This window comes from Pelobates fuscus, chromosome 8 (genome assembly GCF_036172605.1).
Source record: "Pelobates fuscus isolate aPelFus1 chromosome 8, aPelFus1.pri, whole genome shotgun sequence".
Taxonomy (NCBI): Eukaryota; Metazoa; Chordata; class Amphibia; order Anura; family Pelobatidae; genus Pelobates; species Pelobates fuscus.
In genome coordinates, this window is record NC_086324.1 from 85,545,125 (window position 1) to 85,564,930 (window position 19,806).

General features: G+C 43.7%; 1 protein-coding gene across 1 annotated transcript in view; it reads right to left on the reverse strand.

Moving 5' to 3' along the window:
* The window catches only part of TRPM2 (transient receptor potential cation channel subfamily M member 2), a 302,532-nt gene that overhangs the window by 246,775 nt on the left and 35,951 nt on the right, over window positions 1–19,806 (reverse strand). Inside the window, exons 5-6 of the mRNA XM_063430124.1 lie at window positions 15,841–16,012; window positions 14,461–14,644 (exon numbers count right to left, since the gene is read on the reverse strand). Coding sequence (XP_063286194.1) covers window positions 14,461–14,644; window positions 15,841–16,012 — 356 coding nt within the window. The remainder of the gene's footprint in view (window positions 1–14,460; window positions 14,645–15,840; window positions 16,013–19,806) is intronic.

A 19,806-nucleotide genomic window follows, 5' to 3' on the forward strand; every position in this document is an offset into this window, starting at 1 on the left:
GCACAATAACCCTCCCCTCATACAAATAATATGAACAGCCCACAAACAAACATACACACAATCCGCACAAACGTAACCCGCTAACAATGCATATACATGCACACAACCCCACATGCAGCCTCTCAGATGCATTACCCCAAACAGCCCCACACACTACCAAACACACAATGTGACATATCCATCCACACTGACAATTCCACAAGCAGCCCCCATACACAGCCCACATTGATATGTATCATACATGATACCATAAACTACTCCTGAACATATACAATATAATAGCTCATATATGCACAAATATAAAGATAAATAGCAATTACAGTATAAATAACACAAGCAGAAAACGGCAGCATACAGACCGCAATTTAAAAAAATAGGACCGGCACGCTACGGGACATCACAATCCTGTATTGGCACAGTGCTACTAAAAGGTTGCCTACCCCTGGCCTAGGTTTATGCTTTTTGTCACAAGCTCCATTTTTAGCTAGGTTTCCACTATTCTTACATATCACCCTGTTGCTGATGTTTTAATCTTTAACCACAACACAGGTACGTTATACCCTTTTCTCAGTTAGCACTTATACAATCCTGGACATATTCCTACTAGTGTTCCCACTGTGTCTTTAGGTTCCTCTCTATGATATTCCTTTCTCAAGCTCAACCACACACTAGTGTGGCAAGATACGTATGTTCCAACATACTTTCTATGAATTCATTATGTTTCTATTCCCCTACATTCATTACGGATAGATCAACTTTGTGTAAAGAGTATTGGTGCAATGTTCTAGTATATATTCGTCCATCGACCTAACTCATAGCTAGAGCCTCACTCCACCTTCTCCAGGTTATTATATATGGCCCCACCCGTCACAGCCACTCATTTGAATCTTTAACTTGTCACCAAAAAGGCAACATTCCTGATACTTTGTTCAGTGACCTCAATCCGTCAACAATTTATAGCTAGAACCTCCCACATTCACTTGGTATTTAGTAATGGCTTACCTTCCTCTCGTTAATTTCTAATTTCTTTGCCACTAGGCCAGTTGATGCAGAGTTATACTTTCACCAGCATGGCCATTAAATTTACACTTCATCGTAGTATGTCTCACACCTTGGGAAATATGATAACAACAAACTGGAGACATTAGAATCTCCTAACTCAAGAGCTCCTAACCATCCCATGGAGTACCCTTCTTCATACCCCTTACCAGGATAATACCACCAGTTACAATTGCTCAGGCTCGAGCAGACCCATTTTGGGGGGAAACTTACATTCACAAGTTCCCCGTTATCTGTACTGACGCTGCTGCCCACTCTGGATTTGCAGCCATTTTCGAGAATAACTGGTTCCATGACATATGGTCTGCAGAGACACATAGCCTACCCTCTTGTAGTTAAACTTCAGCTCTCTCCGAAGTATACCCCATTGGGGCTGCCGCACACACCTGTGGGTCTCTGTGGAGTGGGATATCTGTCAAATGCTACTCAGACAACACAGCAGCATGTGAAATTATAAATAATCCTTCTCACTAACAATAATGAGGTTAATTGGGAAGTTGACTTGGCTGACAGCAATAAAGACAGTTTCCTTGCCCGTATACACATACCAGGCCATCACAACATAGCAGCTGAAACTTTCTCTTAACCACAATTTCGGGTATTCTTCCAAGCACACCCTATGGCTGCCAAACAACTTACCAAAACACTAACATTTCAGGACCTCATACTGCATTAGCTCATCTCCTTGCCATGGTAGATTGCTGGCACATGCAGCACTATTGGCCAATAACAATCATTCATATACTAAAACTCAGACAATTTTCAATAATTTTACTTCATAATTTCTAATCATTAATCCGTACTTAATTGATACCATGGTGGTGTTCACTTCATTTTCCCACCTCAACCTTCAATTAGCTCACAACACCATAAAACTGCTTGGATGCAACCTTCAACATTTTCAGACAATTCTTTTAGAATAGGCGATACTTCTACAGTCTCTAGTAGAATATCCCAGTATACACCATCGATAAATGGTACAATGATACATCAGATGCATCCCTCAATCAGAGAGGGAATTGAGACAGGCATTTAAAGTATTGGTTATGTAATGTCAACATCAACAAAACACCAAAAAATGGCAATCTACAATACAGAAATAATAGAGAGGGACATAGCGCAATATTGTCACAGAGAATAGAAATAAGTGATATAGAGGATTGCACTCACAAACATAGTTTGATTGAAGGCATATCAAATATAATGGTGTGAAAACTTCAGGACTGGTTGGACATCAATTTCATGCATAGGAGGAAAAATAGAAATAATAGTGCAGAGTATCCAAGTAAAAAAGTTACACGCTTTATTCACAAATACACTTACAAAATGGAAGTGTCAAACAGGCACATCAGGTTCAGATGGAATAACGAATCCCAATGGAAGAATCCAATGGAGCAGGAAAGCCAGATGTACAAATGAAGTAAAATAAAAATGAAGAATAAAATCAGCAGTAAAATACTCTAAACACTGTACTGAACAAGCCCTACGCGTTTCGTTCAAAGTTGGACTTCCTCAGGGGCATCGAGCATAATACCGTCCATATGCAGGCATTGCTGTTTATGTAATGTCAACATGTATTAAAGTGTTAAACTTTTTGCCCCTCTTTTTACATGCCTACCCAAACATCGGTTTCGGCACCCCACAACCGACTTACACCATAACCCTGCTTATTGCCCCTGACCACAAATACAGTATCTCACAAAAGTGAGGCACTGACTTAACCATCATGGGCATGGAGTTCAGCAGAGCTTCACAGGTTGCCACTGGAGTCCTCTTCCACTCCATGACGACATCATGGAGCTGGTGGATGTTAGACACCTTCCATTTGAGGACACCCCACAGATGCTCAATAGGGTTTAGGTCTGGGGACATGTGTGGCCAGTCCATCACCTTTCCCTTCAGCTTCTTTAGCAAGGCAGTGGTCATCTTGGGGTCGTTATCATGTTGGAATTCTGCCTTGCGGCCCAGTTTCTGAAGGGAGGGAATCATGCTCTGCTTCAGTATGTCACAGTACATGTTGGCAGTGACGGCAGCACTCATGCAGGCCCAGACCATGACACTTTCACCTCCATGCTTGACTGTAGGCAAGATACACTTGTCTTTGTACTCCTCACCTGGTTGCCGCCACACACGCTTGATACCACCTGAACCAAATTAGTTTATCTTGGTCTCATCGGACCACAGAACATGATTCCAGTAATCCATGTCCTTAGTCTGTTTGTCTTCAGCAACTGTTTGCGGACTTTCTTGTGCATCATCTTAAGAACAGACCAATTTGATGCAGTGTGCGGCGTATGGTCTAAGCACTGACAGGCTGACCCCCCACCTCTTCAACCTCTGCAGCCAGGGCCGGATTAACATAGGGGCTGATGGAGCTGCAGCTCCAGGCCCATGGAATAGGCCCATTAAAATTTTTTTTTTTTACACACTACTCTTAGGTTTGCCACCTGACTGGTATTTTACTGGCACGGCCGGTATTTGAGGCTGCCTGGCCGTGCTGTTATTGCAGTAATACCGGCAATACAAATGCAGGTATTTTTCTCAGAATAAATGGAGATCACTCTGCAATACCAGCAACAGCCAGTAGGTGTCACTGTGTGTGGAGAGAGGCAGGGATAGGAAGTTACAGCATATCCCTGCCTCTCTCTACTACTCACTGATCCGTGGGGGAGCAGCAACACAGCACAGAGTCCAGACAGCAGCTCTACAGCTCAGGTAAGTGAGGGATGGGGGAAAAGGCAGCAGGGACACATGGGGACACTGAGACACTAGGGGACACTGAGACACTAGGGGATACATGGGGACACTGAGACACTAGGGGACACTGAGACACTAGGGGACACAGACACTAGGGGACACAGACACCAGGGGACACTCAGACACTAGGACACATGGGGACACAGACACTGGGAGACCTGGGAACACAGACACTTGAAAACATGGGTACACTGAGACACTAGGGGATATATGGGGACACTGAGACACTAGAGGACACAGACACTAGGGGACACATGGGGACACAGACACTAGGGGACACTGAGACACTAGGACACATGGGGACACAGACACTGGAAGACCTGGGAACACTGAGACACTTGGGGACACTGAGACACTGGGACACATGGGGATGCTGAGACACATGGGGATGCTGTGAGACATAGGGACATTGGGAGACACTGAGACATTGGGACACGGAGACACTATGTCCCCATGTCTCCCAGTGTCCCCATGCCCCCCAGCCAGTGTCTCTAGTGTGCCCAAGTCTCCCAGTGTCTGTGTCCCATGTCTCTCAGTGTACCTAGTGTCCCTATGTGTCCCAGTGTCCCTATATGTTCCAGTGTCCCCATGTCTATGTCCACAACTGTCCCCATGTCTCCCAGTGTCCTCAAGTGTTGGTCTCCCAGCCAGTGTCCCCTCGTCTCCCAGTGTCTCTGTGTTCCCATATCTCTGTGTCCCTAGTGTCTTAGTGTCCCCAAATGTTTCACTGTCCCCATGCCTCCCAGTTTCTGTGTTCCTAGTGTCTCAGTGTGCCTAGTGTCCCCATGTTTCCCAGTGTCCCTATATGTCCCAGTGTCCCCATGTCTATGTCCACAACTTTCCCCATGTCTCCCAGTGTCCCCAAGTGTCTGTCTCCCAGCCAGTGTCCCCTAGTCTCCCAGTGTCTGTGTTCCCATGTCTCTGTGTCTCTAGTGTCTTAGTGTCCTCAAATGTTTCAGTGTCCCCATGTATCCCAGTGTCTGTGTCCCTAGTGTCTCAGTGTCCCCATTTCTCCCAGTTTCCCTAAATGTCTCAGTGTCCCCATGTCTCACTGTGTCCCCAGTATCCTAGTGACATGGGCACACACTGAGACATTGGAACACTGGGAAAAATGGGGAAACTGAGACACTGGGAGACTAGGGGACTGGGCAATATGGGGACACTGACACTGTGATAAATAGGGACACTGAGACACTGGGTGACTTGCGAGACTGAGACACTGGGAGACAGGGAGACACTGGGAGCAATCCATATATACAGCAGAATCAAACTGTGAGTAGTTTGTTGGTGATTTTACAGAATTTTCTCTGATGTCACTCCTTGTGATTTACATCATGTGATGTCACGCAAGAAAGGTGGCAACCTTAACTACTCTTCATATACTCTTGCTTAAAGGAGCACTATAGGGTCAGGAACACAATCATGTATTTCTGACCCTATTATGTTAAAACCACCACCCTGGCCCCTTCTTGCCTCCCTAAATATAGTACAATCTTACTTGTATTCAAGTCTGCAGCTGCTGGCTCTGCCTCTGAACTGACTGTCTGCTGACATCATCAGAAGTGGTGGTCTGAGCAAATTACAATACTTTCCCATAAGATTGGCTGAGACCGTAAACTAGACAGATCAGGGGCAGAGCCAGAACAAGTCCAACATAGCCCTGGCCAATCAGCATCTCCTCATAAAGATAAATTGAATCAATGCATCTCTATGAGGAAAGTTCAGTGTCTGCATGCAGAGGGAGGAGACACTGAATGGCAGTGCTGCACACTAGACCGTACTGCCCCAGGAAGAACCTCTAGCAGCCATCTAAGAAGCAGCCAAAGGAGTTATTTTCTCTGAAAAGACAGTGTTTACTGCAAAAAGCCTGAATGGAATGATTCTACTTACCAAAAAAAATACAATAAGCTGTAGTTGTTCTGGTGACTATAGTGTCCCTTTAAGTTTGGAAGCTTAAGAGGGATGTATGGGAACAAACTTGTGTGTACTGGCTGACAATAAAATTAGTTTAGGTAATTAGTTTAGGTAAAGAGACGTTGGTCTCTCTAACACTGTGGCATGTTCCCTTTCTTCTATACTCACTACATACACATTTTCTCTGTCTCAGACTATATACCAGGAACTTCTGCCTGCTAGTAAGAAGGTAAGGAGACAAGTGGACCAGCGAGTGCTAGGGTAAAGTCCTTAGAAAGCATGAAGTGAGTGCATCATTAGACGCATTTATGTCAAGCTCAGGGTGCTGCCTGACTAGTATGCCCTTAGTTGGACAGCCTGCAGGATTGGCAGGCAGCCTGACATGCATTCATGCCAGGCTGACCTTCCAATTCTTTGGACAAACATGCCCCCTTTTTGGGCATGTTCACCCCCTTTTGGCAGGTCTGGTCACGTGATTCGCACCAGTGGCACACCCTTTTACCCCACCCATTGACCTCCTGCTTCACTGGACACTGCTGTTAGGTGTTATGGATTTACTTGAAAGCTGAAAGCATAAATTAGAGAGAGATTAGCATAGAGTATGTGTTTTCTTATAGCTGCATCCTATGAGTTTTCCTCCAGCACCATCTCCATCAGATACATGACGCTTGGAAGGTATGACTGTTTTAGTGTTTTTGGTTGATAAGATTCAGTAATTAGGACCATCATAATTGTCAGCACCAGGCCCACTGTGCTCTTAATCCGGCCCTGTCTGCAGCAATGCTGGCAGCACTCATACGTCAATTTAACAAAGACAACCTCTAGATATGTGTCAGGATCAAGCACGAAGAATTATGTAACACAGAGGACTGATAGGTAACGTATACCGGACCTTAGAATGGCTGGACTAACGTACCAAAGAATAGTCAGGAATAGCCGAGGTCAAGGGAAACAGAAAGAGACACAACGATAAGGAAATACCAGGAGTCAGGGATGCCAGAAAACAGGGAAGTCAAAAACAAAGTCAAACAATTAGAATCAATAACTTTTCATGTGTGGACAGTAAATGCCATTAACCACATTTTTATAAGCGGATGAAATCGTGACAATATAACACTAAGGACGTACACTCAACTTTTTTGGTCGACCATGGCGTGGCCTGTTCTGAGTGAAACCTGTAACGGATCGCGCCTGGCACCCCGACTTGGTACCTCCGTTAATGGATGCTCCTAGTGCTTCCTGAGGACTCCAAGCACTCTGGCAGACACCACAATCACCGAATCCGAGAAACCTTTTAAATTCTCCCAAGCGTATGAATGCTGTAGACCATTGAATAGGAACCATACGAATAGGCTTGTACTCCTAGCAGTCAACTGGAACAGCATACAATAAATCCTTCCCCCAATAATGAGACGACACATCACTTTGAGGGTAAAACAGGAACTCTGGACTGGCTCATCCAGCCTGGCTTTTATTACACTAATCCACATACAGGCCACACCCAGGGGGAGGCATAAAATAACCAATCACATACATGGTTCAGCCCACACATCCCCTCCCCTCAGATAACATTAAACTCAATTATCCGGTACACTTTTTCAGCCAAGTTCTGGATGTACCCCAAAACCCGGGGGTACACCTTTAAATCCAGCATCGCTGGATAGCCCTTATTCAGGGGGACAACATATCCAAAATTCAAGTAATTCGGATGAATGGTTCGTGAGATATGGGGTTCCAAAGATTTGACCGACCGCATGGGTAAAGTATCCGAAAACAGTTCCATGCATTTTGGCCCTGCGGTCGGTCACAAACAAGGGAATGAAAACAGGCGAATTGCCTGTGTTATAGAGCCTGGAGAGGGTTTGAATGAATTCCCTTGTTTATGGGGTTCTTTCTACCGAACGGCGGGTCATTCGGTAGTTTCCATACGAATTTCTGGAAGTATGGAGGTCTCAGCGGTGTTTGCCTAGTCAAGTGTCCGATTTTAGTTCCAGACACTCGACGGCAAAACACCGCTGTTCGGTAGTTTAAGATGGCCGCCGCCACGTGTTTGTTTCCCGAATGGCGGCCACCCAGAGGACAAAGAATACATTACACGGATTGCCAATTACCCGTTTGCAACATTGTTGCAAACTGTAATTGGAGGCACACTTATTCCTGGGTGGTCTGGTTGTTCGGTAGTTTCACTCAATATAATAAATGGAGTGATTCTACCGAACAATCAGATGAATGCTGCATACATATCCCAGGTTAAACTTAATACACATATAATATTACAGGCAGTACACTAGAATATGTATCACAGTCTTAAAGGGACAGTAGTCCCAAAAGTCCCAATATGTCCATAGATGCTGTTAAAAGGGCCAGTAGCAGCAATATACAGTACAATATGCCCCAAATAACCCAGGGGCCATAGTCAGCAGGTAGGAGGCTAGCAAACAGGCTTCTCCAGGGCCCAGTGGCGAGGTTGGTTTCGCCACATTTCTCCCCTTTTCCAAACAGACTAACAGGGTACCTGACCTCTTGCCGGTCAGTGCCCTTGTTAGTCCAGCAGCCCACCCACAAAACAGAAACAGCAGTACAGCCCACCCACAATAAATGGTTACTACACCTGAGTAAGAGAAAAACTTGTCCAGGTCCAGGTGCCTCACCATGGCTGTGTGGGGGACTGGTAGGCTGTTTTGGTGGGTTGCTGAGTGGGCAGAGCCCAGCGGTACTCTGCCCTGGTGCCAGCACTACCCCGGGAGTAGTCTGGTTGGAGCCTTGCTGGAGACCGACTGCCTCCCCTTTAGCTGCGCAGCTCTGCTGCTGGAGACCGACTGTCTCCCCTTGAGTTACACAGCTCTGCTGCTGGAGACCGACTGTCTCCCCTTTAGTTACACTGCTCTGCTGCTGGAGACAGACTGTCTCCCCTTTGGCTAAACAGCCCTGTTGTGGGGGGGCAGGACCGACCGTCCCTACCCCCTGTGCTGGAAGTGCAGAGACCATGGTCCCATCTGCACAGGTGTGGGGCTTACAGTCTCCCCCTGGTACATTAAGCTGTCGCTGGGGAGAGGTGGTAACCAGCTCCTCTCCCATTAGAACACTCTGCCCATCGATGATCCGTCGCTGGGGAGAGGTGGTAACAATCTCCTCTCCCATGCCTACTTTCAGTCTTTGTGGAGGGAGACCGACTGTCTCTCCTCCCAATTCAGTGTCCTGCTGCTGGGGAATAGAGACTGGGCTCTCTATTCCCAAACAATCATGCTGCTGCTGGGGGGTAGGACCAACTACCTCTGCCCCCTGTAACTCAGCCTTCCGCTGGGGAGGGAGGACGCTGCTCTCCTCTCCCTGCACTTCACACTGCCTTCCCGGCATATCACTCTGCTGCTGGGGGGAAGGACCAACTACCTCTGCCCCCTGTAACTCAGCCTGCCGCTGGGGAATGGAGACTGGGCTCCCAATTCCCTGTGATTCACACTGCCGCTGGGGAATGGAGACTGGGCTCCCAATTCCCAACAAATCACACTGCCGCTGGGGAGGGAGGACGGCCCCTTCAGCTCCCTGTAACTTGGGCGCAGAGACCACGGTCCCATCTGCGCTGGTGAGGGGTTTTCTGTCTCCCCTTGGTGGGTTAGGTTGTCGGTGGGGAGAGGGGGTATCAGGCGCCTCTCCCTGCACTGTAGACTGCCGCTGGGGATCAGGGCTGACCCTCTGTACTCCCTGTAGGCAGGGCGCAGAGACCACAGTCCCATCTGCGCTGGTGAGGGGCTTACTGTCTCCCCTTGGTGAGCTGTGCTGCCGCTGGGGAGAGGTAATAACAGGCTCCTCTCCCTGAACCGTAGACTGCCGCTGGGGATCTGGGCCGACTGCCCAGCTTCCCTGTAGGGCCAGTAGAGAGACCTCGATCCCATCTCCACCTGCCATCTGTGGGTCTCTCCAGGACAAGTCTATGAGGTCTGGTTCTGCTTGTCGGGTAGGTTGGAGCTGCACGAAGCTGAGCAGGTGTTGGTAGTCCTGCTCCAGCTCCCACTCCCTTGTTACCAGGTGGGTCATGTCTTTGCTCACCTCGCATTCGTCAGCCCAGACATACATGCCCATCCGGTAGTCGTAGATGTCCCAAAACCTAGACCCCTCCGTGCTGCCAAGATCAATGTCGTCCTCCAAGGCATCCCATAATAAACCCGGGCCATCATAATCATCCCCCTCCGGTAAGTCGTGCTCGGCCGTCCAGGGGGTAAGTCGAATGGTATGCCACCAGAGGGCCTGGTATGCGTTGTCTAGCCAGATCTCTCGCCATACCAGGGTCTCTAGTCTTGTCACCCACTCATCCAGGGGCTGCTCTCCCAATAGATACATGCGCATCGCCACACGCTTCTGTAGCCGCTGCTCATCACTGGGGAGACTCTCACCTCGCCGCCACTGGGCGTCTTCCAGGGCATCATACCAGACTTCCTTTCTGTCTGCATCCCTGTAGTCCGCGGCCGCCTCCTCCTCCTCATCATGGAACGCTGTCCAAAAACTAGCTGATTCCATCCTGCTGTAGCCAGGGGCGCTGTACGGATACTAGCGTTGCCCTCAATTTGTAATTCCAAACGTTACCAGTGTCTCTGAGCTGCTTCTCCTCGCACTAGGACGCCATCCCACCGCTTGCCACCAATGTAACGGATCGCCTGGCACCCCGACTTGGTACCTCCGTTAATGGATGCTCCTAGTGCTTCCTGAGGACTCCAAGCACTCTGGCAGACACCACAATCACCGAATCCGAGAAACCTTTTAAATTCTCCCAAGCGTATGAATGCTGTAGACCATTGAATAGGAACCATACGAATAGGCTTGTACTCCTAGCAGTCAACTGGAACAGCATACAATAAATCCTTCCCCCAATAATGAGACGACACATCACTTTGAGGGTAAAACAGGAACTCTGGACTGGCTCATGCAGCCTGGCTTTTATTACACTAATCCACATACAGGCCACACCCAGGGGGAGGCATAAAATAACCAATCACATACATGGTTCAGCCCACACATCCCCTCCCCTCAGATAACATTAAACTCAATTATCCGGTACACTTTTTCAGCCAAGTTCTGGATGTACCCCAAAACCCGGGGGTACACCTTTAAATCCAGCATCGCTGGATAGCCCTTATTCAGGGGGACAACGTATCCAAAATTCAAGTAATTCGGATGAATGGTTCGTGAGATATGGGGTTCCAAAGATTTGACCGACCGCATGGGTAAAGTATCCGAAAACAGTTCCATGCATTTTGGCCCTGCGGTCGGTCACAAACAAGGGAATGAAAACAGGCGAATTGCCTGTGTTATAGAGCCTGGAGAGGGTTTGAATGAATTCCCTTGTTTATGGGGTTCTTTCTACCGAACGGCGGGTCATTCGGTAGTTTCCATACGAATTTCTGGAAGTATGGAGGTCTCAGCGGTGTTTGCCTAGTCAAGTGTCCGATTTTAGTTCCAGACACTCGACGGCAAAACACCGCTGTTCGGTAGTTTAAGATGGCCGCCGCCACGTGTTTGTTTCCCGAATGGCGGCCACCCAGAGGACAAAGAATACATTACACGGATTGCCAATTACCCGTTTGCAACATTGTTGCAAACTGTAATTGGAGGCACACTTATTCCTGGGTGGTCTGGTTGTTCGGTAGTTTCACTCAATATAATAAATGGAGTGATTCTACCGAACAATCAGATGAATGCTGCATACATATCCCAGGTTAAACTTAATACACATATAATATTACAGGCAGTACACTAGAATATGTATCACAGTCTTAAAGGGACAGTAGTCCCAAAAGTCCCAATATGTCCATAGATGCTGTTAAAAGGGCCAGTAGCAGCAATATACAGTACAATATGCCCCAAATAACCCAGGGGCCATAGTCAGCAGGTAGGAGGCTAGCAAACAGGCTTCTCCAGGGCCCAGTGGCGAGGTTGGTTTCGCCACAAAACCTTTCATGTGAAACCGCTGTACCCCATTCAAACCTGAGACCTTGTAACACTAACGAGTCACATGACACCGAGGAGGGTAAATGGCTAATTGGGCCCAATTTGGACATTTCCACTTGCGGTGTACTCACTTTTGCTACCAATGGTTTAGACATTAATGGCTGTGTGTTGAGTTATTTTGAGGGGACAGCAAATTTACACCGTTATACAGGCTGTACACTTACTACTTTACATTGTAGCAGAGTGTCATTTCTTCAGTGTTGTCACATGAAAAGATATAATAAAATATTTACAAGACTGTACTTACTTTTGTGAGATACTATATATATATATATATGGCTGGCGCTACCAAAAGAGGACGCAGGTGTCCTGGCGACCGGCAGGAAGGAAGTGGCCTAACCTCCACAGTGGCGTCACTAGGGGGGGCAATGGATGTGCACCCGATGTGCCTGCAAAATGATATTCCATCCTGCCTGTATAGTGAAGAGGCCAGCCAGGGAACTCTATCTATATCAGCATTACCTTGCAGCTCCTCTGAGTGCCCTGTCTAGGGACCTGGAATGTGACGTCACTTCGGCCCAGGCACCTGTACAGGACATGCAAGGGAGTTGCAAGGTAGAAACTACCATAACTAAGTGCAGATGTCCAGGTGACCTGGGACGAGGGGATCGGCCCAACCTCTAAAGTGGCATTACTAGGGGTTGTCATGACTATGCTCCATATGTGCCTTCCCAAATTAAATGCCATAATACCTTCATAGTGGAGAAACCAGCCAGGGAGCTATATCTATATCAGCATTGCCTTGCAGCTCGTTTGCATGCCCTGTAGATGCGAGGTCCCGGGAGCTGGAATGTGAGGTCACTCCGATCTAGGCACCTCTACAGGGCACGTGAGGAAGCTGCAAGGCAATGCTCATATAGATCAGAAGAAAGTCGTGTAAATGTAAGTATATACTTAAACATACACTAGAGGGTTCTAGATACCCAGTTAAAAGTAAATAATTACAAATGTAGAAGCTGTATATATCAGTCAAACTTGAGACCAAAACCATAAAGAGAAAAAAGGTTTATATTAAAATAGCACAATTGTATTCCAATATTGACAAGATACAAACTAAAAACATATGAAGTCATGCAGTATTATTAAAACACCACAAAGTCCAAAACTAACCACTACTACCGATGTATAATAGTAACATATAGCCCCACTGGTCATGACCCCTGGAGGCTATTAATACCTTAAGGTGCAGAGTAAGTGGTGGTAAAGAAGTCTTTGTGCTTTTTCATTCCAAAATGTGGATGCAAAACGGCATGGTACCCTACATAGTAGAGATCCTGCTTGCACACAAATAGATGCCACAATGGATATATACCTTAGTTAAACCACATAAAATGGTGAAAAGAAGTACAATACTAATTTATATTTTAACTTTATAACACCAATAAAGAACAAAAATGTGAATGTATGTAAAGATATATTTCTGGTATACCTTCCAATCTAAAGCATAAATTTACATAACTTTCTTTCTATTTGTATTAAAGGGAGTCTCCAGTGCCAGGAAAACAAACCGTTTTCCTGGCACTGCAGTTCCCCTCTCCCTCCCATCCCCATCCCAAGTTGCTGAAGGGGTTAAAACCCCTTCAGTGACTTACCTGTATCCAACGCCGATGTCCCTCGGCGCTGGGTCAGGCTCCGCCACGCTTCTCCCCCGCCGACATCACTTGGCAGGGAGGGGAGACCTATTGAGCATGCGCGGCCAGCGGCGGGGGGGACCTAATGCGCATGCACGGCAATGCCATGCACGCGCATTAGACCTCCCCATAGGAGAGCATTGAAAAATGCTTTCAGTGCTTTCCTATGGGGATTTTGGAGACGATGGAGGTCCTCACATAGCGTGAGGAGGACTTAACCCTTCAGGGTAAATATTGCAGTTTATAAAAACTGCAATAATTACACTTGCTGGGTTAAGGGTAGTGGGAGTTGGCACCCAGACCACTCCAATGGGCAGAAGTGGTCTGGGTGCCTGGAGTGTCTTTCTTGGAGTGGGCCTCTGAGTGGCAGCTTTCTACCTACATACTCACCATATCCACTCTTTCTATTTTATATTGCTATAGATCAGAGCTCCCTCTGCACAACGGCAGCCAACTGGACCCCAGGCTGTGAATCCATTCCAGCTCTCCTAAAGGTAGGGAGACTAGGTGGGCTTTAAATAAAAAAAAATCCTCTAATACAAATGTTATTTTTTTTATTTAGTATGTATGTGTGTGAGAATAGCTGTCAGTGTGTGAACTTGTGTTTATGTGTCTGTCAGTGTTTGTGAGTTTGTTTTACTGTGTATATGTTCCCCCACACTAAAATTCCTAATCCCCATAATTCTTCCCCATCCCCCTGTCAGAGCTCCACTACCCTACAATAATTAGCTTTCCTGTGCAGTTTTGGGTGATGCTGGATGTACTCATCATGCATATTGTGAGGACGTCCGTCAGTTAGGCGACCAGAAATTGCCTAATCACCCGGAAATCCCTCTGGTGACTGTCTGGGAGACAGCCACTAGAGGTGGAGTTAATCCTCAAGTGTAATTATTACAGTTTATGAAAAAATGCAATAATTACAATTACAGGGTTAGGGACATGTGACACTAAGTTCAAGTGGTCTGGGTGCCGATAGTGTCCCGCAAAAAGTGAGACAATAAAGTACTTAAGCAATATGTATATTTCAACTATTTTATATATACTCCACTGTAGAATATTTTACTAATACAGAGTCAATACAAACATGGTAAATTACCTGTTGTTTGTGCAGCTTTCACTAAGCCCCTGCGGAAGATGTTTTTTAATCTCATCTTCATGTGGAAGTTCTTGGCTCCTCCTGTTACTGATATTAGGAGATTGGGAACCTCCAGGCCCCAATGTTCAGTCATTAGCTGGTATAAAACATAGGATGGTGTATCTGATGATACTCGAACATACTGCTGGTTAAAATATTAGTACAAAGAACATTAGTAAGAATAAAATAATTAGCAATGTTTTGTATTTAAATTAGTGAAGTTTAAATATTTTACTCTACAAGTTTTAGACATTGGTTCATTATTTGTGCAGCAACAGTCTAAGATAAAATGATTTCATAGAACTAATATACTATTTGAATATATGTATAGATCAAGTCTTATCCCTAGTGCTTCAACAAATGAAGCAAAAATAATATAGGTGGTTTACAGGCAGAGCGATATATCATTACATAGGTGCCTACAGCCCTGATCTTGTCAGGACAGTCTTGTATTTTGGGGTCCTGTCCTTGCAAAAATGAATATGGTGGACTGGTTCTGAATTCTTAAATGTCCAGCAGTTCAATCTGCCAGACAGATTTCAGGAGGCAGGTGGGGAGAGAGCACAAGTACCATGCACCGAGCGTTTAAATGCACCAGTAGTGCCCAAAACAACTTTAGCTTTTTACATCTATTGTACGAGCAGCTTCATTAGTAAATTCTATACTGGGATAAAAACCTATTTAAAAATATTTTTTTCTACCACCTGTCAATTAATTCTTCGGCATTGACTCTACTCCTAAAAATTGATTAATCAAGGAGAGCAGAAGAGACCTCCCACAGCGCATGCATTGTGGTTGCTATGGAGATTCCCTAGCAGGAGTATCGAAACAGATATGACGTCACTCCATTCAAACATGGGCATGCTGGCAAGGAAAATAGCATTCCAGGGTATGACACCATTAGTGCACCAAATCTTTGGTAAAAATTGTAAAATGGAAACATTGTATATGGTTCATTAATTTAATCTTGACTTGTAAGATAAACAATTAAAAATACATATTAAGGCTGTAAACTTATTTCAATATAAAATATTTGGGATGTCATCCTCATCATTTGTAATACCCAAAATGCACAGAAGCAGGATGCACCAGTATATGCAGAAACAAGCATTGCTGTCCACATCATCTCCCAGAATATTTGCTGAGAACCATCCCAGAGCTTCAAACAGTATAGGCCGATGTCTGAAGATCAGCGCAATCGCCTAACTTTCAGACATATGATTAGCCAATCAGAGATGAACAGGAGGACTTTGTCACATATGACCTGAACATTACATGTTGTTACTTCTGAATTAATAAATCACTATACAATAAATATACAGATTATGAAACATGACAAACCTTCCCTACTCTTGGACCAAGCCCAATGAAGCTGATATCTCCAAATGCATCCGTGGGCATCTCTTTGGTGTGTTCTTTTACGTCCCATCCTGTTTTGCTTTGGAAAGGTTGCTGTTTCATTGCTGCATCAATGTGTTGGTCTCTAGCGTAGCCACACATGCACACACTTTTTCTGTATAAGAAAAACGAGTACTGCTCAAAATATATATAAAAAAAAAAAAATACCCAACCGATGGATTAAAACAACAAATCTATTTAATGTGGCCTTTATAAATTCCAAAACCTTAGTGATTATTAGTAATTCTTTCACAGAACAATCTTACCCGTTTCCCTAGTCTATACTAATTGTTTAATAACATTAACTTTGCTGTGTTGCTTCATTACCCACACTCTAAATTCACATTATTTACATTACTTATACTTATTTACTTATGTATGTTAATTTATATAGAAGTGAGGAACATTTCCCTCAACGTTAAGAAATGTCACCATTGCCATTGCATGATAGATAGATAATGGGTGACTGTGATATATGCATCCTACCATTCTCCCAACTTGACAGCTATTATCCTAAATGTATTAACTTTAAACATCTGCAGCCTCTTAAAGTTACTTGGAAGGTTCCTGTGTTTTTCTAGAGTCAAGGCAGACAAATAGGAACTGTCTAAACATCATGGAAAATGTTGTATTATAGTGATGGTTAGTTATTTTTAGTATTAATAATATGGCTATTTTATTTATGTTGGAGTGCAAGATTTAACCCAGTAAGGAAACATACAAGAATATATGACATTAACCCCTTAAGGACAGAGCTTCAGAAGCTTGTCTTTCACTTAATGACAACGGCATTTTTTGAATTTTTTGCTATTTGCGTTCAACTGCAATTTGCTTTTTACTTATTCATTGCACCGACACATATTATATACCGTTTTTTAAAGGACAGAAAGGGCTTTAATTTGATGTAACACATATATATATAAATGCTTATTTATTATTAAAAAAATACAGAAATATGCAAAAAAATGAATGTTTGTGTGTTTTTTTTACAGTTTTTGCAATAATAATGTGTACATAATTAGTGCAGGTTAAGGAAAGTAATTAAAAATAAATTCATTTAGTTGTTCTGAATTACAGAATATATAATGTGTCTGGGATTTTCAGTTTTTTTTGGTAGTTACAGGTCACAAAGCACAAGGAGTAAAATACACTTTTTATGTGGAGCGATTTTAGAATTTGGTATGTTTGTCTTGTAAGCCTAATAGCCATAAAAGAAAACAAAATTGCCACACAAAAGTATATATTTATATAAAGTAGACACCACAGGCTATTTACCTAAGGTTGTTTTGACACTTTCTACGTAGCCATTTTACCGCCAACCTCTGCTAAATATTGGAGTAAAATTGTGTTTTTGGGGGGTTTTCGCACACAAACTTATAACAAAGAACTTCTCATGTGTATTTTGTAAAGTTGGTGTGTGCTATTCCTGTACAAAGTTTTATTATGTGTTCAGTTACTTCTGCTGAGTACAACGGTACCCCCATTGTATGTCTTTGGCACTATTTCGTGAAGCTACAGTGCCATATAGGAGACCTGTCCTTTTCAGTATTCACAGTAGAATTTTGAGAGACGGATTTAATGAGCCTATGCTTCCATTTGGGGTATTATAACAGTTTGACTGTTCAAAAAAACCCCACAAAGGCCTACCATTTGTAAAAGTAGACACCCCAGGGTATGTCATAAGGTGCATATTGTGCCTTAACATGCCCCCATTTTTTTACCATTACATGCCAAAGTATGTGGTAAAAAATAATTTTGTGCATTTTTTACATACGGATTGCATTTTTGCTGGGCATTTTGTATATTTCATATGTGCCACTAAGTTCAAACCCCCCAAATTATGCTCAGCTAAGTCTTCTGAGTAAAAGGACACCCCCATTGTATGTCTATGGCACTATTTCGTGAAGCTACAGTGCCATATAGGAGACCTGTCCTTTTCAGTATTCACAGTAGAATTTTGAGAGACGGATTTAATGAGCCTATGCTTCCATTTGGGGTATTATAACAGTTTGACTGTTCAAAAAAAAAAACACAAAGGCCTACCATTTGTAAAAGTAGACACCCCAGGGTATGTCATAAGGTGCATATTGTGCCTTAACATGCCCCCATTTTTTTACCATTACATGCCAAAGTATGTGGTAAAAAATAATTTTGTGCATTTTTTACATACGGATTGCATTTTTGCTGGGCATTTTGTATATTTCATATGTGCCACTAAGCTCAAACCCCCCAAATTATGCTCAGCTAAGTCTTCTGAGTAAAAGGACACCCCCATTGTATGTCTATGGCACTATTTCGTGAAGCTACAGAGCCATATAGGAGACCAAGCCATATCAGTTTTTACCGAACTTTGAATTTTGACGCCGGGCCTAAGTGCAATTTCCAAGCATCTTCGCAGGTTTTAAATTCAAACTACCCCACAAAGGCCTACCATTTCTTAAAGTAGACACCCCAGGGTATTTCAAAAGGCATATTTTGAACCTTAGCGTGGGATCATTTTTCCGCTAGCGTGTACCAGGTGTAGTGGTAATAAGCGTTTTTTTCTGCCTTTTTGACACACAAAGTGAGTTTGCACAGTATATTTTGCAAACCATATGTGTACTACCACTGTATAATACTTCATATGTTGCTCAGCTATGTCTGCTGAGTACAAAAACACCCCCGTATGTACCTTTGCCAGGTATATGTGGACATCAGAGGGGCACATTTGGGACACAGCCATTCCATTTTTTTTTTCCAACTTTCAATTTTTACGCTGTGCCCATGTCCCATTTTAGAGTATTTTACCAGGCTATATAATCCAAATACCCCATAAAGCCATACCATTTCTTAAAGAAGACATCCCAGGGTATTTTAAAAGGCATATTTTGAACCTTAGCGTGGGATCATTTTTCCGCTAGCTTGTACCAGGTGTAGTGGTAATAAGCGTTTTTTCTGCCTTTTTGACACACAAAGTGAGTTTGCACAGTATATTTTGCAAACCTTATGTGTACTACCACTGTATAATACTTCATATGTTGCTCAGCTATTTCTGCTGAGTACAAAAATACCCCCGTATGTACCTTTGCCAGGTATATGTGGACATCGGAGGGGCACATTTGGGACACAGTCATTCCATTTTTTTTCAAACTTTACATTTTTACGCTGTGCCCATGTCCCATTTTAGAGTATTTTAACAGGCTATATAAACCAAATACCCCATAAAGCCATACCATTTCTTAAAGAAGACATCCCAGGGTATTTTAAAAGGCATATTTTGAACCTTAGCGTGGGATCATTTTTCCGCTAGCTTGTACCAGGTGTAGTGGTAATGAGCGTTATTAAATGTATTTTTTTACTTTTTAAAACTTTTTTTACTTTTTAAAACTATTTTTTAAACTTTTGTTTTGCTTATTAATTTTTTTAAAGTTTCCTAAACTTTCGTAAAACTTTTTTTTACAGATTTAACATTTTTCTAAGCTTTTTTTTTTACGTTAACCCCTAACTAGCAGTAAGCAGCACTAACAGTAAATTCCCCATTTTCCCATAACTCCCACCCACCCCAGCTAGCAAAATATTTAATTATACAATATTTAAATTAGTTAATTAAATAAATTTAACCTCTGAGGGTTAAAAAATAAATAAAAGTTAATCGTCAGGGGTTACAAAAAAATTAGATCACAGTATAATACTGTGATCTGTATTTTGATCACTGTAGGCAGTGATCGACTGGCAGGGAAGGGGTTAATTTTTATTTGGACTGGGTAAAGGGTTTATTTTTTTACATTTTTTACTTAAACGTTATTAAAACTTTTTTTTAACTTAATTTTTTAACTTTTTAAAGCTTATTTTTAAACTTTTTTTAACGTTAACCCCTAGTTAGCCTAATACTAAATCCCCCAATTCCCCACTAACTTCCACCCTCCCCAG